General features: G+C 49.7%; 1 protein-coding gene and 1 long non-coding RNA gene across 4 annotated transcripts in view; one reads left to right on the top strand and one right to left on the bottom strand.

The window, feature by feature from the left end:
* Positions 1–2761: 2761 nt before the first annotated feature.
* LOC135820669 (uncharacterized) lies at positions 2762–4688 on the bottom strand. The gene is made up of 3 exons (XR_010554175.1): positions 4440–4688; positions 4176–4347; positions 2762–3638 (listed from the first exon to the last, which is right to left on the bottom strand). It is a non-coding gene; the product is annotated as an uncharacterized LOC135820669 (long non-coding RNA).
* A 1267-nt stretch (positions 4689–5955) lies between these two features.
* LOC135821335 (uncharacterized) overlaps positions 5956–23293 on the top strand; it is a 30406-nt gene continuing 13068 nt past the window's right edge. Inside the window, exons 1-14 of one of the 3 annotated variants that reach the window (XM_065334398.1) lie at positions 5956–6278; positions 10498–11268; positions 11779–12069; positions 12865–13138; positions 14327–15066; positions 16000–16317; positions 16838–17026; positions 18551–18658; positions 19685–19730; positions 20477–20649; positions 21037–21088; positions 22105–22198; positions 22424–22494; positions 23120–23214. In XM_065334398.1, coding sequence (XP_065190470.1) covers positions 10717–11268; positions 11779–12069; positions 12865–13138; positions 14327–15066; positions 16000–16317; positions 16838–17026; positions 18551–18658; positions 19685–19730; positions 20477–20649; positions 21037–21088; positions 22105–22198; positions 22424–22494; positions 23120–23214 — 3003 coding nt within the window. In that variant the 5' untranslated portion in view covers positions 5956–6278; positions 10498–10716. Of the gene's footprint in view, positions 6279–7307; positions 8333–10497; positions 11269–11778; positions 12070–12864; positions 13139–14326; positions 15067–15999; positions 16318–16837; positions 17027–18550; positions 18659–19684; positions 19731–20476; positions 20650–21036; positions 21089–22104; positions 22199–22423; positions 22495–23119; positions 23215–23293 lie in introns of those variants that run through there. The other 2 variants (XM_065334396.1, XM_065334395.1) reach the window with 2 other exon arrangements.

Raw genomic sequence — 23293 nt, 5'->3', positions numbered from 1 at the left:
TGCCTGCCCCATCGACTTTGAATGTCTGGACGACTTCCTGCTCGCCGCAGCGCTGGCCAGATCGCGCTCGAACCAGTTGACCCCAGTTGACCCTAGCCGAGTTTCTGTCGCTTGTAGACTGTAGTGTGTACGGTTGCGCTAGATTTGCAACAGATGGGGTCCGCGAGTCGTAAACTACCGGTAATTTAGGAATCCATTGTCAGTTTGAGACATTTTTCAACCGGGTCAGACTGGACCCGGTGTTTTTCGTTCAGCCAGGTCGTGCAGTTCCCCAGCCGGGCGCGTGACCCGGCTGACCCGGCTCTCCAGCAGGCCCTGAGTATTCTGCGGACCGTCTCCCCAATGCCTATGAGCCTAACGCCAGGCTTCTTGTCCAGCGGGATCAGCCTGGCAGCAGCATAATGCCTCTAGGGCTGCTGGGATGGACGTAAGCCATGGCAATGCGGCGGGCAAGGTTAGCCAAGCTAGCACACACGGTTCATCCGAGGCACCGGAAAACGCAGTTGTCATTCTTCGCCACCCATCGGCATCCACCCCGGATAGCCCAGCTGCGCCATGGGTGTGAAGGGCAGCCCTCCGTACTGCGTCCCGGTTTAAGTAGTGAAAAAGCACTGGGTGGGGTTGTGGTGGTGGATCGTCAGTAATGAGTCAGATTGAAAAGAGTTCCCTTGCCCTCGGAAGACGGCGAGAACACCACCTCCTGACTATACAGACGGCAAACACTTCCAGGAGGGGTGGGGGCGTTCGTTTTTGATCTACAGGTTTGGGTAGAACCTATTTCTTTCGCTAGATGCGTCCCGTTTTCTCTACTCAAAAGTTCTAGTAGGTACCAACCAAACGCGCCCTAGGCTGTGTTTACATGAGAAATTTCAACCCGGGTCGAGTTCAGCCCGGGTTGAAAGTCTGTACGATAGACAAAAGAGGTGAGCGTTTACATGAAGACAGTTGACCCGGGTCAAATACTGATATGCCGCCAAAAGTCCACTTCTACAGTCCTCGTGCCCCACCGGCGGTTACCCTACCATCAGGCATAACGAGATCCGCGATGTGACCGCTGGTTTCTTGAAGCGTGTTGCCACCAACGTATCTGTAGAGCCTCATCTGGAGCCCCTGAGTGGGGAGCAGCTGCGCTATCGCACCGCCATCCGCGACGACAAGGCTCGCTTGGACGTAGCAGCAAATGGAGTGTGGGGAGGGCGGTTCGAACGCACCTTCTTCGACGTCCGGGTGTTCAACCCTTTTGCGTCTTCGAACCAATCCTCCTCCATTTCTGCCACCTACGTTCGCCATGAGAAAGCGAAGAAGAGATCGTATGAAGAGAGGCTGCGGGAGATCGAGCATGCTTCATTTGTCCCGTTGGTCTTCTCGACAACCGGTGGCATGGGCAAGCAATCTGCCTCGCTTTACAAGCGAATTGCATCTCTCATTGCTGAGAAAAGCGGCGAACCGTATTCGGTTGTTATGTCATTCATCCGCTGCCGCCTTAGCTTTGCGTTGCTCAGAGCGAGTGTCATGTGCCTGCGTGGTAGCCGCTCTGTTTTCGCTGTACATGCACCTGTCTCTTCTTCTGCCTGCCTAGTTGCTGCCGAAGCTGGCACTTCCTGTCATTAATTTTATAGTCTTTAGTTCTTTAATATTATTATTTGCCATGGCGACCCCCGTAAGCCCAAATAGCTGGCAGGGCAGGGTTGGGCCTTTTTTTCTTTTACTTCACAGGTGTAGCATTCTATCAGTCATTACGTATGATTTATACAGTGGCAGTAAAAAAGGTGTATACGCAGCGCGCGCCGCGTGTTCACATCCCGTGACTGTTCTGTTATGTAGCCTTGCCAACCAAAAACCTAGCGCCTATGGGGCTGTTAAGTGTGACGTCACGGCCCCTTCGATACGCATAGCAACGGAGAGCACTGGGGACAAACAAAAGTCGCGTCCTCTGGATGGAACCAGTTGTCAAAGGCAACAGCATCTAAATGACTGGAGAGAGAGCAGTTTTTCTTTGCTTTTTCTTCAAGCGATTGTTGTCGCTCTTTACTCCTTGTTCTTTCCTCTGCAAATCTCCTGTAGTCGTCGAGGGCCTTCATAATGGCTGTGAAATTGGCTGCCCACTGTAAAACTCCGTGTTTGAGAGTGCTTTGAAGATTCTTCGCGTCCTGATGGATTAAAGTACGAGCGCTCCCTGTGGATTCGATTATATGTAGGTGAGTTGTTCAAGAAATCAGTGTCTTCTTTCTGTCTCTGCCCTCACACTGGCACAATGATATCAGCCTCTATATCCATGACAGCTCGCACCTCCCGTAAACTGCATGACTTAGATATATTCTCGCCCTCCGTGGTGATTGAAGACCCATGGAAGAAGTTATTATGTTCAGAATGATGTCCTGAGAATATAAAATAAAATAATTCTAGGGAATTGTTACAGGGTATTTTGGAAGGATCGAGACAGAGAGAGAGAGAGAGAGAGCACTGAAGTGTTTGTCTCACTGTAATTACTCTAGATTATTGAATGGTGTATGATCTACTCGATATTTTCCACAACGGTTTTTCCTGATTTGCGGGATCTCTTCTTTTGCTGTTTGCGTGTTTACAGGAAGTGATTGTCTGGTGTGTCTGCACCAGATCCTGGGGACATGAAGTCAGATGCAGAGGCAGGGTCGTCCAGTGATGCAACACTGTCGTTCTATGTGCAACGTCACCGCTAATTCCCCCGGCGAAAACACAAAAAGACAAACACGTCAAGAGACTACAGTATTGACCGTTCTGGTAATGAATCGTGACTGCTCGGACAGTCGATAATCGAAACACAGAGCACCAGCATGATGTTTTGATATTGGGAACCACACACCAGCTCAATTCTCAAGCCCAAAAATTGATGAATACAAAACACAGAGCGACGCAACAAGAGATCATCCGGCAACCAAACCAACCTGGGTCTAATGCACTGAATAGTCCTGAAATACGCAGGCCACACAAAGCAGTGCAAGCACATACTGTTACAAGGTACATGCATTGCAGAACAAAGTGTAACCAAAGATACACGGGGTTATAGCTGCACTCGTGCATGTGCTCGCTCAGCCCAAGAACACGCATGATGATAGAAATAATCCGGGGGAAACACGCTAGCACCGAAGTAAGCATCAAGACGTAAATAGTCATCATCACAAGCCCATAGCCCTAAGGCCGTCGGGCGTCACAGAGCAAGTATGACCAAGGCTTGAAGCGAGCGCCATAAAAATCGATCGCGTGCAGCAGCGAGCAAGGGACTGCACGTCAAGTGCAGTCCATGAAATAATATTATCAAGCCATGACATTCTGGGCCTGCCTCGGCCACGACCTCCAGCAACACAACCCTGAAGAACAGTCAATGACAAACAGCCGGAACGAACAATATGACCAAAAAATTGCAATTTCCTTTTACGAACAGAAACAATAAGTGGGACTTGTTTGTGAATACTATTTATTTCCTCTCTAACAGACACATTCGTCCGTAAATAGTGCAGCTTTGAAAAAGTAAAAATTACATTGACATGTACATTGGTGTGCCGAGTAGTATCATCCTTGATTACCCATCCAACCAAGGCGTTATCAGGTCCCAGACGCCGAGATCGCACACCGAATGTGAAGTGCATCTAGCCTTGAACCTGTTGCACAAGGCACACACATGACAAAAATGACATCCACTCCGATTATTTCCAGAGGCCAATCATAACAGAACACAGAAATGAAACCACGGGCTCAACAAAGTACATGTAAACGCAAAGGAAATTAGTTAAAATAATCCATGAAGTGCTATTTTAATTCCAGCGCTGACTGCAGTGTGGCGTCGTGGCCCGATACCCGCTGAGCATAGACACAAACTCCATTTGACAGGGGCAAGACATACTCTTTTGGAATAAAGTCATAAAGTAGAGCATTCCAATGACATGACGGACACCTTGTGCAAATGCGTGGTCTGTTCATCCGGCCAACTCGGCCACGCATGAGAGTATGTGCATGTACGCGCGCACGCAAGCGCGTGCGTGCACACACACACCATGTATTCGGTGCGCATGGCGTACCTGTTGCGGAGATATGAAGATGGAATCATTATCATGATGTTACATGTACATGTACAGTGTATGTTTGAGTGTAAAGTAAATTTTATTTTTAATATTACACATTTCTTCGACACAACTTACTCCACATCTTCGCATTTCTCATAATCCATCCACCTACACTCCGTGTCAGTTGAGGAAAACCTCTCCCAGGTACAGGTATACACTAGTCACCAAAGCCATGTGATGACATTGGGATGGGTCCCAAGCACGATTGCACTCTCCAGTTACAATATAATTTATTTGTCCAGATTATCTGTGAAGACAAAATGCAATGCATAGCGGCAATCGATGGATGAAGAGAGAGCTTGTAAATACACATATCTTTCCACTTGTTCAGGAGCTTACCTTTTGGAGTTCACATCGTTTACACGATCTCTTATGCTGTCTTGCACCTTGGCTTTGTTGACCATGGATACGCCATCCCAGAAGACATTCTACAGGAGCTACTAATGCAGAGCGTTTTTCACGCTCGATCTCGACGATCTACCTCGTCACACCAATAAAATCCTCCGTGACACTGGCTACAGTCACAAGAGACGTCTCAGTAAGGTAATGAGCACGACAACACCGTCGAGATCAAGGACAAAGAGAAAACAAAACATTCACTGAAAACAGCAAAGAAGAAACGAAGAAATGTACACGATCCCTATAATTATGTTGCCACTGACAACTGGTTCGCTGGAGACGACGCTACTTTTGTTTGTCCCCAGTGGGATGCAGTGCTGTTCAAACCTGGCGCGAGATACGCACAGAAGTACGTTTGTACGATTTTCTTGACCCGGGTTGATTTCAACCCTCCCCTGGCCTCGGGGGGGGGGGGGGAGGGTTGAAATCAACCCGGGGCGAAATTTCAACCCGGGTCAAGCGCAATGCGTCATGTAAACGCGCCATTCACTTTGTGCACATGGCGGGTTGAAATCTGACCCGGGTCGAACTCAACCCGGGTTGAAACGCTTCATGTAAACCAGGGAGTAGTAGTGGTATTGTACTACTCCCTGATGTAAACACAGCCCTACATGTAGATCGAGATTTTACCCTTTCTCTACGTACCAGCTCCACCAGAAAAAAGCTGGTACGAGTACGAGAGGTCGGTAGAAGTAACAAAAGTTGGTAGAGGTCTACGGGATGTCCGGCAAGATCAAGGAGTTGTACACAACTTCAAAGAGAAGAAAACATTTCAGGTACTATACGAATACATCGTGAAAACCTACTTTTTAATCCGGTAAGACAGCGTTCGTGCACAACCTCTACTGGTTTATGTACTCTTGCCTCACTGACCTCACCTCTATCAGTAGAATGACTCTACTCTACTCAGTAGTCTACCAGTCAGTAGCTAAACACGAAGTTCGGAACGCAGCCTGACCACTACCAGTTCGAAGGAGACTTTTCATTCTGGCAGGACCGTGAGGTGACTGTGTAGAACCAACAAACTCGGAGCAAAGAATGTTATCTGGTAAATGCGCATCTACACTGCCTGTACTGTGTACATATTATACATGTACATGCACAAATACAACGTAGGTCTACCCCCGGGGGCCCCCTTCCTCGAGACGGAAATATCCGACGTCTTCAACGACTTGACTTCCTTGCAAGCTTGCGTGAAAATGTACGTGTGTAGATTGTGGTTTCAAATTTCGCGCCACTTGCTTGTTTTTCGCGGATTTTGCTTATTTGACGAGAAAAAGAGTAGGTACGGTATGCGTACGCGTACGGTAGACCAAGCGCACGTGCTCGTGTCGACGGGTTCAGTATCGCGGAACACACGCATGCAACTCGACTCGTTCCGTGGTTTGCGAGAAGTTCGGCAAGAAGTGACCTTCGCAAAAAGAAACGGACCTTCCACTTTACTGTTACTTTACTACTTCGGTCGATCAGTATTATTTGCCGGGCAGCGCCAGGCTGTTCATTTCAGTACTTGTTTCTGCTCGTGTCTCCCAATCCGAGTAGGATCTGTCTGTGCGGCGGAAGCTATTCACGTTTGCCCAAGTCGCTGTCAGCCAGCTGTGAGATTTTCTTTTGCCCTTTATTTTTTATTGCGAAGCAACAGATATTTTTGTAGTTTTGGTGGAGAAGACGAAGCCTGTATGTTATTGCAGACTTTGGTTCATTTGTCCCTCGTTGTTGAGTTAGTAATGTGCTTGTTTGCTCGCATGTAATCCCGGAGCTGGCTGCTGTCCACCAGAGGTAAGCCAGAGCTTTGATTTTCTGTCTTCTTGAAATGACTCAGTCAAATTTATCAAATTTGTCTGTTGTGATCGAATCTTGTTGTGTCGAACAATGTGGTTATGTCTTCGTAAGTTGATGTCAGTATTGTCCGAGCCTTCCACCGCATCAGTATGTGTTGATATTGTATGTATGAGGCTGTTCGGGGACATTGTGCATTGATGTGGTGTCGAGTGGCTGAAGTAGCTGTTCCGCTTCACAACTTCTGGCCTTGTCATAAATTGTGTCATACGGGGATGTATAATAGGTCACTTGTGGCAATTGTTTGTGTTTCCCGTTTGGCTACCCAGCAGTGGCCGTAGCTCGTTTCAAGTACTGAATTATTTCAATGTGGCCTGGCCAAGTTGTGGGTTGTGTACATTGTATACTGGTTACTTGATTGACCCGGGGCATGAAGCGTAGACAGCGCTGCGAACCAGTGCTTCAGTTTGGAGCCGATTGAGAAGACGGATAAGTGCCGTGGTATGGGGTTGGCCAGAAGTGTCTTTTTGACAGCGTTGTGGCTTGCTGTTGGTCTTGTGTGTTTCCTTGGGGTCGTGAAAGTGGTGATCACCATGTCATTGTTGGCCTCTTCCATGCACTGAGATGGACTGCTTTCTGACAGTCGTTCTCTGCGTCAGGATGGGGTAGATTTGGTTGTCAGTGATGCGGCCGAATCAGAAAATCAGCCACAAAATGTTATTGTCAATGCACAGCCAGGCAACCATGGCCGAGGCCATGGCATGGTGCTCCGTACTTGATTGTTGCTCGACCTCGATCAACTGACTACACGACCGTACACACATAGTCGGGGTACGACATGTCAGCTGTATAAGGGATTGTGTATGAAGGTGGGTCCTGAAGTCTTCGCTGAGCCATGCTGTTTGAGTTCAGTTGAATGCTTCAAGTAACTAGTTCATCAACAACACACGGATACACGATTCTGTACAATGACGAAGTCGAAAAATCCCGGAGTCCCTTGTTGCAGTGGCAGGCCATGCCACGAACAGCGAGACCCACCAGTCACCACACACCAGATAGCCATGATCTTCTTTTGCACGAGCTGAAATAAATCAGTGCCACTGCCAGTCGCAATCATGTGTTTTTTCTCGCATGAATGAGCGCATCCACAACGCGAATGAGCGCTTCCTGCAGGTAACTGGTTTGAATTTTTTTAGCTTCAACACTGGCGGAGCGGCGGCATGGATGCCGATCTGTGGAATCGTCGCTGGGCTGAGTCCTTCCCGGACGCCTCTCCACCAGCACCATGGCCCCAGTCGGACGAAACTGTGGACGAGGCGATCGTTGCTTCGCAGGAGCGACTCGCTGCACTGCAAGATCAAACGCGGCGCGAGCTGTTCCTGCTTATGTGTTTGAGATCGCACCTCCAAACGATGCAGTCTGTTGGCTTGTCCACGCCAACAGACGGGGAAACTCCGCTGCAGGCTGCGTTCTCGGAGCGAGCCAGCTTCAAACGACACACGGTGATGCCTTCGCCCGTGCGCTCGCGCTCAGCGGCTGACATCCTACAGCATAAATCACAGGACGATGAGTTCTCACCTCCCGCAACGCCAGGCACGACAACAACTAGGGCACTAGTACGGCGACGCAGGGTGGCGACTGACATCAGAAGGAAACGCAGGCGATCGTCGCAGCCGATGCAATCAGGCGAGTTCGGAGAGTCCAGCGAGGAGCAAAGTGAGCCTGCTTCGGAGCTGGCTGCTGCGGAGCCTGCTACGCCAACGTTAGCCAAGGCGAGGCAGCAGCCGCGCTCGACGCAGGCACAAGAGATGAGCAGCCGTTCAGTCGACCCCCGGAGCTCTTTACCTGGTACTAGGGACGAACGCGACAATGCGCGCGCCCGTCTCCGCTACCTTCGCCAGCACGTGGACGGCGAGGCGAGAAAAATGATCCTGGGCGTGCGACGTGCGCGTGGTACCGATGGGTCCATTGCAACGCCGCTTGTTTGTCGTGAATCTGATTTGATGTCGCCGACGGAACGATATCTTCCGCGAAGTCTATACCCGTCCAGCTTGGTAGGTTTGGTGATGGCGGTGAGCGTATTGGATGGGGCTAGTGCGTGCACACGTCCACACAAACGTGCGCAGGCCTGGGGTAGATGTTGGAGCAGCAAGGTTGGCGTTGGTAGCCGTGTGTGTGTGTGTGTGTGTGTGTGTGTGTGTGTGTGTGTGTGTGTGTGTGTGTGTGTGTGTGTGTGTGTGTGTGCATGTGTGTTGCAAGCTGTTGAATGGTGCAATCCCAGCACAAGTTGCTATGGCTTCTGCTGTAGCATCGCTATCATCGCCTCCGGCGATGGGCGTCCAATGGTCCAATGGTGTGTGTGTGTGTGTGTGTCTGTGTATGTGTGCGCGCTCATGTGTGTGTGCGTTTGTGTTTGATGATAGCGGACCTTGTACAGTGCTGATCCGAGCTCAATGAAATCCGATCCAGGAAGTCAGCTCTACTCCCTGTTGCAGCAAATATCCCAGTGTTAGCAGGTCTAGGGCGGCACAGTGCCCGGCATGGCGTACTGGACTCGCTTGATTGGATTTCATTGAGCAGCACTGCAGTTGATCACTGAGTGTGTGTGCGTGTGTGTGCGCATGTGTGTGTGGTGTGCGCATGCGTTTGTATGAGTTTTATAACGGCTGCGCCTTGTAGACTTTCGTCCGCACGCTGTGGTGTTATTTTTACGCTGTACATGTAGAGGTAGCAGTAGCGACTAGCGGTGCTAGTTCATTGTCGACGTTCCCCAGAGATCACTCACATCCTGGACATCCTTTTCTATTTGCAGAGCGCGAGGCAAGCATGCACGGCCTATTCCGAGTGTTTGTTCGAACGTAGCGTACGTATGCAGTCTTGCAACTTTCATGAAGCCTGGCCTTATACGATTAGGTTTGACCCGAGGCGAGCACTAATATGATGACCGAAGTCCTTTTATGGGTCCTTCTGTTTTGGTCTGGCTGTTCGTGGCGTGGTGACCGCTATTTATGGGTCTGCTATGCTCAAGTGTCTGATTTTTTCGGCACATTTGAATGGGCAATGCTTGCGATGCGGTCGTCAAGCGTGCCTGCAAGGCCGAATCGATGTCCTATTGGTCTTCACACTGCCCGTGTGCGGCGGGAAGTGGTTGCTCCCTACGTTCGGCCGTGCCGACCTGGGTGTCTGTCGTCTTGAGCGCTTGAAAAAGCACGTTGAACATTCCGCTCACCTAATCTGCAAGAAAGCACTACTTCCTACTCAGTACGCAATGTTTCGAGCAACCTTAAAAAAAAATGTTTCCACCAAAGGCGAAACACCTCAGTTTGTATGTTGTGGGCTGAGATAGGGCTTGAAAGTGATGACGTCAAAAACGGCCAGGGAGTAGTAATTTGACAGATTTCTATTTCGGATCCACTAAGGTGTGACTTTGCTATTGCCTCAGTATGTGGGTGCATAGCAACCCACTCATGTCGTATACATGTGTGACTTTTACTTCGCCACCAGTTGTCACCCCGCCCCCAGTAGCCAAATCAGTCAGTTTCACTGGCTACATCACCTTGCTGTGAGTAAGACCGCTTGAAATGTGCTTGGATCCATACAAAAACTGGATCCAAGTGGATCCAGTTTTTGAATTTTTGAAATTGTTGCTATGCTGTGACGTAGCACTTTCAAGCCCTATTCCGAATGGAGTCGAGTTCTAATCATATTCATGCAGATGCTCCAGTTCATGTGCGGGTTTGAGATCTCCCATGTCACCAAGTCCTAAATTTGTACTTGTTCTTCTGCCAGGGAAATTACTTCTGCCCCTGGTTTCTTCGTGTAGCTTTTGTATGCCGATGCATGGTCGGCCACGATTCACTGGTTTTTGGCCTCGTTGTGTGTGTGTGCGTGTGTGTGTGTGCACGTGCATCGAGTGTCACATCAGCTCATGACCCTGCTATGCTGTACCTATTGCAGCAGGCCGACACCATTTTTTGAAATGTGTTCTTTGTGTGTGTGTGTGTGCGTGTGTATATATGTGTGCGTGTAGATATACATATGATGTGTGTTTTCTGGTGTGTGTATGCGTGTGTGTATGTGCGTGTTTGCGTGTGTTCGGCCATGTGTGTGTGTGCGTGTCCGCCTGTGTGCGTGTCCGTCTGTGTGCATATGCGTGTGTTCGTCCGTGTATGTGTGTGCATATGCGTGTGTTCGTCCGTGTGCGTGTGTATACGTGCAGTTGCAAGTGAGTGACACTGTGCAGGCGGCACCAGGTCGGAGCTCGTCTCCATCTTCTTCCTCCTCCGGCTCTTCAAGTGATGACAATCTCTCCATAGACAACGAACATTCGGACTCGACAGAACATTTTGAGGACGGGGACGACTGCAGCTCCACGACAACACCTTCTGCAGCAGTACCAGAAGACGCTAAACAGAGCGCGACCTCGCACTCCGGGAGGATGGCATCTGAGGGGCCCGATTTGATCGTTTCCGCCGACATCGAAGGCGAAGGTATTGACGTGCTGATCCGTGCCGCAGAGGCCGTCACACTCGATGAGCAAGCGGCAACGGAGGCCGCTTTATCCGAAGGCCCAAGCAAGGCAGCGGTAGTGGATACGTCCCACACGAGCTTGGCCAGCGAGCCCGTAGCGGTGTGCAAGGAAGTTCAGCCAGTCACCAGCTCTCTAGGTGACGAGCAGGTCGAAGGCTCACACGAATGTGACGGACCCACTGAGGACGTTAGTGCTGCAGCCGATGCTGCTCCGGCTGATGCTACTCCAGTCGATGCTCCTCCGCCTGATGCTGCTCAGGCAGATGCTGCTACGGCCGATTCTGTTACAGCTGATGCTCCTCAGGCAGTTGCTGTCGCAGACGATTCTGTTACAGTCGATACCACTACGGCTGATGCTGCTCAGGCAGATGCTGTTACAATCGATGCTACTCCAGCCGATGCTGCTACAACCGATGCTGCTCCAGCAGATGCTGCTACATCTGATGCTACTCCAGCTGATGTGAGTTTTACAGCCAGTCAGTAATTCAGAGTTGTCTATTGTTGTAATTCAGAGCCCCTCGTGCCTGGTTCTGTCTTTTCGTTCTCTTGGGGGCCGTCTGGGGTTACCGATTGTTTTTACAAAACGAAAAGTTTTAGTATTTTTCAGCCCCCAACCACCCACCCACCTTTTCTGCAGGTAAAACGAATTTCAATAAAATATTGATGTCAATTTTCGACACCCAGAAGTAACTGGGCATTCTCCATCAGCATTCAATAATTATTTTCAAAACGAAACTCCATCAAACCCACCCACAAACGAAAACATTTCGTTTTGAAAATATTATTGGTAACCTTGGATGGCCCCTTGGCGAAGACTGGATTTTGAATGCTTTCCTGTCGGTCTTTTTCAGCGAGGACGTGATTCCATGCTGTGGTCACTTAAAGCCTGTTTTCTTCCAATTAATTTTTTGTTTTGCCGTCGATGTCAATTGTCATTGTTTTCCTTCCCTTCTTGTGGCATGTTTCTCAGGTGGAGGTCGCATCAATTGATGCGACTGCGGCTGCTGGAGAAACTACCGCTGCCGCGGAGGTTGTCACGGAGACTGCTTCTGTCAGCGGCGGGTCCGACAACACTGTGCCTGCAGTAAGCTCAGAAGCTGAAGCAGCTGGCACAACAGCTGGTAAAGCACCTTGCGGCGATCCTATGAATATCATGGATTGCCTACTGCAGGCGGCGGAGGAGGCCGAGCAGTCACAGGAATTGGAAGACAGCACCATGTTACAGAGTGCAGCTGCCAATACCGCCACCACGCCAACCAATGTAAGCAGGCCGCACGCAAACCCTGCCGTGTATTTTTTCTTATGAATGGGAGGTACGCGTCGAAGACGGCCGTCACCATTTTGCGGGGCAAGTCGCCCCATTTTTGGCAGCTACAACCCATTATAGTACATTTCTGAGTATGACCGTACTAAGTTCATGACCTTTTATGCAGAGCTGGTATCAAGGTGTGTACGGTTGTAGTGGACTTGCCTAACGGCGGGCTATGGATGCATACATCCCATTCTCTGGTCATGGTGATTCGCGATTCCAGCCCGGTACACGAGTCATGCTTAGTGGTTTTCGCAAAAGTTTTGTGTCGTCCCTGAAACGAACATCGTTCATTTGTTACTCGGACACCCCCCTCCCTGTACGTTATCAGTTGACTTGCGATTTTGGCTTACCCCCCCCCCCCCCCCCCCCCACTCCCCCTCCTTCAATGAACGATGTTCGTTTCAGAGACGCGACAAATACTTTTGCCACGACTCTCTAATGGTGTGTCACCTGTGGTGATGATGTAGACGTGCAAACGAAAGAAGACTGCGCAGTTCCTTGTATAATATTATAATTATGTTTAGCTGCAAGAGCAACCAGTCTGGAAGATTGTCGCTGAAGTGATCTCTGCCATTCAATTGTCTCATATTGCATGCCTGTCTGGGTAGATCTAGCGTACGACTATCGAAGTAGTTTGTCAGTTTGCCAGAGTATATGAACAAGTTGCTAGTGAACTAATTCTCGCTCTCGCTCTCTCTCTCTGTCTGTCTCTCTCCCCATCTCTTGATGGATTCTGCTTCTCAGGACGCAATGACAGATGTGTCTGTCCCTACAATCAGCACCAGTAGTGCTGAGCAGGACACGAATCACCCGCGCAGCTCCACCAGCCAGTCGGTCATGGAGGCACTGGGCACTCCGCCAGGATCACCGCCACCTGTTTCCGACTGCAAGACTCCCGGCGAGGCAACACCGAGCGCTGGTGCTTCATGCTCCGAGACTAGCGGGGAACGCCACGCAGTAGCTTCCGAGAAGGCGCCCATTCTGGCAGGGAAATTGCCGACGCGGAAGAACTGTGATTGTAAGAATGTGTCTTGGAGCATTTAGTCTTTATACTGTGAATGAGAAAAAAAACCCTCCGAAAGCCATTTTTGATTAAGTTTATTTCCTCGGGCGTATGAAGATTTTGGTGTAGTTTTATTTCTTCGGTACACAATGGGTGGGCTTGTAGACTGTTGTACGGGAGTGCCCCGAGTTGAAATTGTCGATGGCGTAATTGACACACATGTACTGGTCACTTGGGGCCTGACTAGGTGAGACTTAAACGCTTATATCACATGCGTTGTATGCATCAGTGTATGCAGCACATAGCACGGCGTGTGTGAACGAATTCTCTTGCTCACTCGGCTGTATGTTGTATACGGGTGCAGTAAACCCTGTCAATGCGACCATTCGGAAAAAGAGAACCACCTGTCCCAGAGGACCGCTACAACTAGGAGCAGTTGGTGTTGTTTCCAGTCAAATGACCCTGGATAAGGGGGCCACCTGTACGCAGGGACCACATTTAGAATGTCCCTTGAGTGGTCGCCTTAGGCTGCGTTTACACGACAACGCTGGGGGCGAAAACGCAACGAAATCCTTTCGGATCCATGGTTCATTTACACGGTACGCGGAGCAAAACGTAAAAGTTGTACACCAAAACGGAAGAAAACCAAAACGCTGGCCAAGGTGGAAGAATTTGAAAACGGAAATGTTCTGCCGGATAAATTTGGGTGTGTAAACAGTCGAAACGGTGTGCTGGCCTCGTTTTCCGTCACGTTTGTTTCGTTTTCGGCCGTTTACACGGATCCGACAATCCAAAAAATTGTTTTTACAATTTTCGTCATGTGACGTGTGTTGTCGTGTGCCTGTTTTCAACCATTACTTGAGTGTGATTGGTGCTTCCACGGCAACACTTGGCACATGACGAACTTTGGCGGATCCTTTGCTCTCGTGTAGACGCTTGAAAACGGTACAAACGGAGACCACCTCGGATCGGCTTTGATCGTGTAAACGTACGAAAACGAAAAAAGAAATGCGGGACTGAAAACGGAAAACTGGCCGTGCGTTGTCGTGTAAACGCAGCCTCAGACAGGTGTCACTGTACCTGCTTTTTACACCGCTACCTTCTTTTGTTTCTCTCGCGGTGTGTGTGTGTGTGTGCGCGTGTGTGTGTGTGTATGCGCGTGCGTGTGCATATGTGTGTGTGTGCATATGCGCGTGTGCTCAGCTTTGGAGGACGTTTTCGCCAATGCCTACTGTCCGCCAACACCGTCTGACGTCCCAGCGAGCAAGGATGTGCAGGACAGTAAAAGTACCGGCGCCGAATCGATTCCTCGTCGCCCGCTCACGCTGACTCGAGCCAGCGAGGGTACCGTGTATGAGAGCATCGAGAACGCGCTCGACGAAGCCACGCCGCCCGTGTCCGTGTCGTCAATCACGCCGGTCAGCGGGCCGAGCGTCTCTGATGACGGACATAAAGGAAGTGCGACATCGGGCGGCTCGGCTGCGAGCAACGGTTCATCTCCGACTGTCTCCGCCGTAACCAGCCTGCCATCCATGTCACCTTTGGCTAACGAGCAATCCATCTCGGCCAAGAACAGCCGTCGCTGCGTCTCCGTCAAGGGCAACAAGACGCCGCTGTACGAGCGCCTGGAGGATCTCGACGTGCTCATTCAGAACAGCATCTCGCACTCGGGACTGGTCGCGACCGCTCCTTCGCCGTCGATCACGTCGCAGCCTTCGATAAGCAGCATATCGGTCAGCGGGCGTAGCGAGTGCTCGACGGGATCTGACGACGCGTGCAGCCATGACATTCAGAGCACGTGTAGTGGAGAGGAAATCATCCCCGCCATGTCCTACGAAGAAGAGCTGGAGGACCTGCGGCGGGCGCGCAGTGATTGTCAGGATTCGCTGTCTATGCGTTCGTTCCTGTCAAGCAGCTCATCGCTGCTCCCCACCAAGTCAGAGGTGAGACCGGCCAGGGTGGCATGATGTGTTTGGGGTTGATTGATTGTGTGTGTGTGCCCTCCCTCCCCCTTCTCTCTCTCTCTCTCTCTCTCTCTCTCTCTCTCTCTCTCTCTCTCTCTCTCTCTCTCTCTCTCTCTCTCTCTCTCACTCTCTCTCTCTCTCTCTCTCTCTCTCTCTCTCTCTCTTTAAGCATCTCACTACCTCCTCATCACCTCTCAGGTGCTTCTTTAAAAGCTTGCCCTCGGTCCTTGTCGGGTATTGCTGTCGGAGGGGCACTACATTAGCAAAGGTTGTGCTCTGTTCTTACGACTGCTCCTTGCTGTGGTGATGCTGGTCGATGGATGCGATAATCTGACATTCTAGCATTTCTAGGCCTTGCTGAACTCTGCCTTTGCAGCCAAAGTAAGGAAGGAGTCGTTGTTGAGAGAGAGAGAGAGAGAGAGAGAGAGAGAGAGAGAGAGAGAGAGAGAGTCGTTGCTGCAACTGTCTTTTTCATGCGCCACTAGCTTGTTCTCATGCACGTTTCTGCTTGGCAATTGCTGATCGGCACAAGGCAACGGCTAGTTTATGATGTTGTGCTGACTGCTGACCAGGATGATGTACATGTAATGGCCAGTTCATGATGTAATGCTGACTGCTGAGTCAGTGCTGACCAGCATGATGTACATGTGATGGCCAGTTTATGATGTAATGCTGACCAGCATGATGTACATGTGATGGCCAGTTCATGATGTAATGCTGACTGCTGAGTCAGTGCTGACCAGCATGATGTACATGTGATGGCCAGTTCATGATGTAATGCTGACTGCTGAGTCAGTGCTGACCAGCATGATGTACATGTGATGGCCAGTTTATGATGTAATAATGCTGGTCACCTAGCGTTCCGTGTACTTCCGAATGCGTTGTGGCGTGTGTTTTATCTACTCCGCTCAGGCGTCAGTATTGACCAGCTCTCTGCCTACGCCGGCTGCGGCGTCGAGGACGTCAGTGACGTCAGTCTCGCCGCCCGGCACAGGGGCTGGGGGCGCACAGCCACAGGCGCATGCCGACTCGCCCATCGCCATCCTCAACAGTCTGGAGGCCAGCCTGGGACAGAAGACGGCGGTGGCTGGCGGTGGTGACTCTGCAGTGGTGGACGGCATGCAGCAGCACACCGATGAGGATGACTCGCTGCTGATGCGCAAGATGGTAGTGATGGGTATTGTGGACAGCGAGAAACTCTACCTGGAAGTCCTGCAGATCATGCTCAATGTGAGTACAGTATTGGTCTACCAGTATGTACATATACAGTGCTGCACAATGAAATCCAGTTTCTCAAGTACTGTAAAAGCCATGTATATAACGAAGTGCTAACTCGAACGAGTTAACGAGGAGAGATCTGTCGTTAAAATAGAAATCGTTATACAGAAATCGATACAGTACTGTTGCTATTGAGCGTTGAGAATGAGTCAGAATCGTTACCTTTTGTTAACGTAAACCAGTCAATTTTAGGAAATCGTTGTGTATGCGCCTCGTTAGAATAATGGCTTTTACAGTACGCGCCAGGCGTTGCGCAGCCCTAGACCTGCGAACACTGGGCTGCGAAAAGGTGCACGGCGCCAACTTGACTCTCGCGACTGGATTTCATTGAGCAGGACTGTACAAGCTGATTGCACATTGCCGAATATGGAAGCTATGAGTAATGCATGTGAGTACGCTGGGATCAGCAATGCATTGTTCACACTCCACACATGACCATGATGTTCGTTGTTTCTCTCTTGACCTATTGCAGAATTACTGCAAGCCCCTGGCAGCTGTTGCTACTAGCTCGCAGCCAATCGTCTCTCAGAAAGATTGCGACACTATCTTTCACAACCTGACCAGTATCGTTGACGTGCACGAGCACATCAACCGCCTGCTTGAGCCACTGCTCGTGGACTGGAGCGTCTCCACCGAGGTCGGAAGAGCGCTGGTCGAGCTGGTGAGTGCCCGGTCTGTGGGTGTGGGTGGGTGTGCGGGTGGGTGGAGGTGTGCGGGCGGGCGGGTGGGTGTGGTGGGAGCATAGGTAAGGGTGTGTGTGTGGTAGTGGGGGGCAATTCATCAGCCTTGCAAGCTGTTGAACAGTGTAATACCAGCACCAGTTGCTGTGTCGAGCATAGCTTGTTTGCTATCGCCACTTCGGCGATGGGCATTTGCGAGTTGAGCTGTGTGGTGGGTGGGGGCAAACTTCCATAGTGGTGTGCACAAAGTTCCCCTATGGACTATTAATTTACTATCATTATTAACTATTTATTCATTAGATTATTTGTATATTTATTCATTATTCACTATCTGTATAAGGCCAAAACAAAAAGTAGGCTTGTTTCCGGTCGGCAACCCCTCAAAAAGGAGACTCGGTCGGCCGGAATGAAACTTTTTTCGGATAATTTTTTGGTTCCTCAATCGTTGTGGTATTGATGGACAAGAGCACCTAGACATGTACATTGTACCAACTCTTGATTGTACATATATCATGGCAAGGATCAATGTCAGAGTTGACTGACTCACTGTTCTTGTACAGCATGTGGTGTATTCCTGTTTTCGTACATCCTGAGAAATCAAGCAAACAGTTCGAGTCCTTCCAGCTCCGTTATTCTAGCTCGTATCGACCCCGGAGGTTTTCGAGCCGACAGCTGAGAATCTCTGCTACCTTGTAGGTGTTTCGATTGTGGAATTCAGTTGAGATTTGACTGGGTTATGACTCGTTGAGTGCACTTGCACACATGGCATTGCCACCGTTTGTATACATTTGAGACCAAAAAAAGTTTCAGAATTTGGGAAAAAGTGGCCCAGTCGGCCGACCGGAAACAAGGTCATTATTTGTTTTGGCCTAATCACACACTTACAGTCTAGTCATATGAGTAGATGTACGAATAACCAGTGGGGTTAACTGCGGTGTAGCTCATGCATCTGTGGTGTGGTGACCATGTATCAGACTGTACATCTGTGGGGGTGGTGACCATGTATCAGACTGTACATCTGTGGGGGTGGTGACCATGTATCAGACTGTACATCTGTGGGGTGGTGAATATGTACCATCGGCAGCCTCATAGGTGACATTTTGCCTATTTTGACTACCGTAAAGTCTTGTATAAAAGCCGCACTTGAATAGAAGCCGCAATTTTGGGCCCATCAAATCACACATAAGCCTGGTTTTAGTGTTGACATACATAGAAATACCTGTCTTGTATAGAAGCCTGTCTCATATAGAAGCCTGCAAAATTTCACCAAGAAAGTCATAGAAGCCGCGGCTTTTATACAAGACTTTTACGGTATGTAATGTAGTACCTATGGCGGCCATTTGCTTGCGTGGTGACTGGACTATGCGGATTATACACGAGCTATGCGCCTGGTGAGAATGGTACAAGCTGGTCAAATATACCTCAGAGTATCCAGGGTAACAGCGTATGGATTCAATCAGGTTCTGTGATTGAGTTCCAATGTTTCGCCCAAACTCTTGCTGCAGGTACGGCAATTGCCCGTGTACAAGTCGTACCTGGATAATTACCCGCGCGCCATTGATATTGTAACACGCTACCGGCAGGAGTCTGGTGCGTTCTCGGCCTTTCTCAAGGTAAGCCTGGATTGCTTGTTCATCCTGATGAGCCTGCTCCTGTAGATCATGTTAGTGCTTGCGTGGAAACTTTCATCGGCCTCACCTCGACACGTTTCCCTCGCAGGTACTGTTTATGTGGTGTTGCGGTTGAATAGGAATAAAACTAACCCACGTCACACACAAACACGTGAACGTCAGCGCGCGCGCGCACACACACACACACACAAACATGTGCACGTGCGTGCACACACACACACACACACACACACACTCGTTCACACACACACACACGCGCGCACTCGTTCACACACACACACACACACACCTTGAAACCTTGAAACTGCCACCTAAAGGTGATGCAGCGCCTCAAAGAGGCAAGGAGGGCAGAGTTACTTCTTGCATTTGTGTTGAGGCAGGTACTGGAGACGTGTGAACTTCCGAGAGCAGGTCGGGCATGGGATGGTGCGGCGCTCGGAGCCAGAGCTGCATGTTCTGCGGTTGCGGTTGTGTCGGCGGTGCCCAGCTTTGCTCCGGAAACAGCGGTCACAGGTGTGGCAGAGGTACTGACATTGCCTGCAATCAGGTGGACGAGGTGCAACTATCTCTGGAACTGGAGCGTCACCCAGGCTGGGAGAGCAGCTGTGCACAGCAAATCCACCTCGGCTAGCAAACCAGCGATGGCACGTCTCGCACAACACAGCACCGGCCTGTTCATGGATCGGCTTCAGTCGCTCTTCCCTGCATTTGTGCCGCCGGAGTCCGCTTTCACTGGCGAAGAGTCGCTCACAGATCGCACAACACACTGCCTTGGCTGTCATGTCAAGGCGTAAGCACACACACACACACACACACACACACACACACACACACACACACACACACACACACTCACTCACTCACACACACACACACACACACACACACACACACACACACACACACACACACACACACACTCACACACACACACACACACACACACTCACTTACTCTCTGACTCCAACTCTTGTTTGTTCTCCGTGTGTGTGTGTGTGATGGACATAGGCGGCTGCATCCATCAAGGGCTTGAAGAAGAATGTTCCGTTCGAAGGTAGGATATCAGCACTTGTTGAGTTGTGATTTTGACATCCCGCATTATTTTTTCTTCAGCTTTTACAGACTGTTGTGTGCAAGTACTTGGAGCTTATGATGCGCACATCCACTTCCTCCTGGCAAGAGTTGGGTTGTATCAAGAGTACATAACCCCCCCCCCCCCCCCCAGAGTGTGCAACTCGACTATGGGTGCTGTCCCGACAGAATTTCAAGTTGACGTCATTTGGATGATGCAATGCGCACTGTACACGGATTATCAGACGAATCCGGAACCTGTGGTTGACCGAAGCCGATCTGATCCTGTACAAATTATTGCAAAGAAAAACGTGTGATGCGTTGACACCCGTACACATGTTGTAAATCACTGGTGCAAGGAGCATTGCGTCATAAATAATGACGTCAACTTGAAATTCTGTCGGGATAGCAGGGTATGTGGGAGTTGCACACTCTGGGGGGTTATGTACTCTTGGTTGTATACTGCAAAGTGAGAAACGTGTGCTAGAGAACAATTTCACTATTATCGCAGCCATTACACGTTTGCAAATATAAATCCCCGCGCACTGCTCTGTGTGTCGCCGTGCTAAATACAGAGTCCAATTGAAGAGATAAAATCGGAAAAGTTTTCCATCGTGAACCAGTGCAATTCTTGAAAACGCGAATTTGCACTCCGGGAATTTCTTTCTTTACAGTAAGCGATATATTTATGCCGCTGGCGTTTCATTTCCTTTTCTTTTTGCTGCACAGAGCTGATCCAGATGCCTGTACAGCGCCTGCAGAACTACATTCTTGTCATGCAAGATCTAGTGCGCTATACCCCACCTGCACACCCTGACTATGCCAGCCTGTCAACGTCCGTTGCCGACCTGGGCTCCTTCCTGGCCAACTTCAATACTGCACGTGCGGCAGGTGGTCGCGAGGTATGCTTGCTGCTGCTCTCTCTCTCTCTCTCTCTCTCTCTCTCTCTCTCTCTCTCTCTCTCTCTCTCTCTCTCTCTCTCTCTTTTTCTCTCTTTTTCTCTCTCCTTTTATGTATGTAACCGGTGTTTCTTTGAAAGCTTTCCCTCGTTTCTTGTCGGGTATTGCTGTCGGAGGGGCACTACGGTAACTCTAGGACTGGTGTGTGTTGTAATGTCGTTTGGCACGTGTTTACTGGCCAAGCCTATGATCATATCTGTTCTACAGTTAGAAGTTCTCCCCTCTCCTGACCTGACCAGGTATATAATTATGTCAGTGGTGGCCAAACGCAATTTGTTTGTTCACTGATCTTTAGCTAACAGCATTGCTATGCTTTCTGTTGTATTGCAGACGCAATGTGGACGTAAACTGATCCAGCACTGCACGTGTGTTGAATCACAGAGTAAGCCACCCTTTCCTCTGTGTGTGTGCGTGTGTGTTTGTGTGTGTGTGTGTGTATGTGTGTGCATCCATGTGTGTGTGTGTGTGCGTGCGCGCATGTGTGCATACTAGTGTTGAAACGATCTCACCGGATACTCGTTAGCTCGCTCGCCAGAAACTCGGCTCGTTTGTGCGGCCAGCTCGTTTGCACTAACGAACACCGTACACCGTACTCCGTACACATGGCAATACATGTCGACCGGGGAGTCGTAAAATATGTTACGACTCCCTGGTCGATCGAGAGTCCAGTCCCGCGCAAAGTGAAAATCACTCGCAGTTACAGGTGACTGTATGCCTGCACGACACTTGAGTTGTTTCAGTTGTCGTTGCAGCTTTGGTGGACTCTACTGATGTCCTGTTCCGCATCTGCTGACCTGTCGCAGGATATGCTTCAGTCACCTCTCCATTCGAGTGAAAGTTACACTCAGTCGTTTGGAAGTTTTCTTCCGCGATGCAGCGAAGACCAGGGCTACTTGCAATCTTTGCAAAACGGTCTATTGTTACAAAGGCTAATCCACGACGGCGCTGAAAAGACATCTCGACACCAACCAGCAGTCCGAAGTGAAGCAGCAGCAAACCCAAAAGCCGGCGGTGATGATTTGAACCAGCTGAAAAAAATCGAACTTAGAAAAAAAAATTATTCAAAAAAATAATCATATTTGCCACATCAATGAAACTCGTTAGATCGCTCGATAGCTTGCTCGTTAGTGGAACTGATCGCTCGTTTGTTATAGATACGCTCGTTTCAACACTAGTGCATACCCGTGTATATGTGTGCCCGCACACACACGCCTTCCCTGTACGCATGGGTGTGTACATTAATACTCGCGCATGTCTTGGCATGTTTGTGTTGGCCACCAGTTTGAGCAGGTTGTGAGTTGACTTATTGTTGTATCAGGTGTTCCACACCTCTGTCAGGACACGGGGCATGGGGAGTTATGATGACAATGTCTCTCTCCTCTGTTCACTGTTTTTCAGCGTCGGACGGCCGGCGTAAGTTTCGTCATCTCTTCCTGTACGAGGACACATTGCTCTGTTGCTCTACGCCGCACAGGAGCAGGCAACATAAGGAGTGAGTTTGCTTTCGTCTTGTGCCGGTTGGCATACGTCCATGTCTTTAATTGCATACTGATGCTGAACGAATCATTGCTGGCATGCCTTCGCAATGGCGTTGTTTTAGAATCAAAGAGCGGAAGTTGAGAAAAAAACAATGAACTCGAATTATCTGTACCTATAATGTTTGTTTGTTTTCTTCTTTCACCTTGCTCGACGTGTCGTCTGTCTGACTGTTCTGCAGGAAACTTGAATGCAAGTGGTACATGCCACTGGCGGAGTGCATCGTCAACCCGCCTTTCGATGCCGACGGCGGTTAGTCAGTGCGGGGATTGGTTTGCCTACGTGTGTGTGTGTGTGTGTGTGTGTGTGTGTGTGTGTGTGTGTGTGTGTGTGTGTGTGTGTGTGTGCGTCCTTGTGTGCTTGTGTGCTTGCACGTCTGCGTGAACAGTCATTGAGAAGACTGTTTTTGCGATGGGCGTATATGGCACATTGTGTGTGTGTGTGTGTGTGTGTGTGTGTGTGTGTGTGTGTGTGTGTGTGTGTGTGTGTGTGTAGTGTCACGACGGGTGTACATGATATATTGTGTCTGTTTTTGGTGTTCCTACTTAGAGACAGGCTTTGTCGTCGCTAGTCTTGTCAATTTGTTCTCATTTTTCAACTATGGCTTCACTCTAGTTGTTCCTAGTGGGACTGGGGATTATGGGGTGCAATGGAGACCGGTGCAGTCTTTTAAATGTATGTGTGCCTCTCTCTGTCTCTCTCTATATATCTCTTTCTCTCTCTCTCTCACTCTCTCTGTCTCTCTCTCTCTCTGTCTCTCTCTCTCTCTCTCTCTCTCTCTCTCTCTCTCTCTCTCTCTTTCTTTCTCTCTCTCTCCAAACGCACACACACACACACACACACATACACACATGCAAACATTGTTGTACTCTTGTAGATATAGCTCTGCAAGTATCTCAGTCTGAACTCAACGCCCTGTCTCTCAAGGTCAACAAATACAAAGCAGAGCTGAAGCAAATCAACCGTGTTATGGTGAGCAATCCATGCATTGCTGATGTGTGGACTCTCTTTCCCTTTTACGTTCACGACTCCTGCCAGGTGTCAGTTAGAC

This window comes from Sycon ciliatum, chromosome 7, assembly GCF_964019385.1.
Source record: "Sycon ciliatum chromosome 7, ocSycCili1.1, whole genome shotgun sequence".
Lineage (NCBI taxonomy): Eukaryota > Metazoa > Porifera > Calcarea > Leucosolenida > Sycettidae > Sycon > Sycon ciliatum.
The sequence above is the reverse complement of the archived record's forward strand: the minus strand, read 5'-3'. Positions and strand labels throughout refer to the sequence as shown.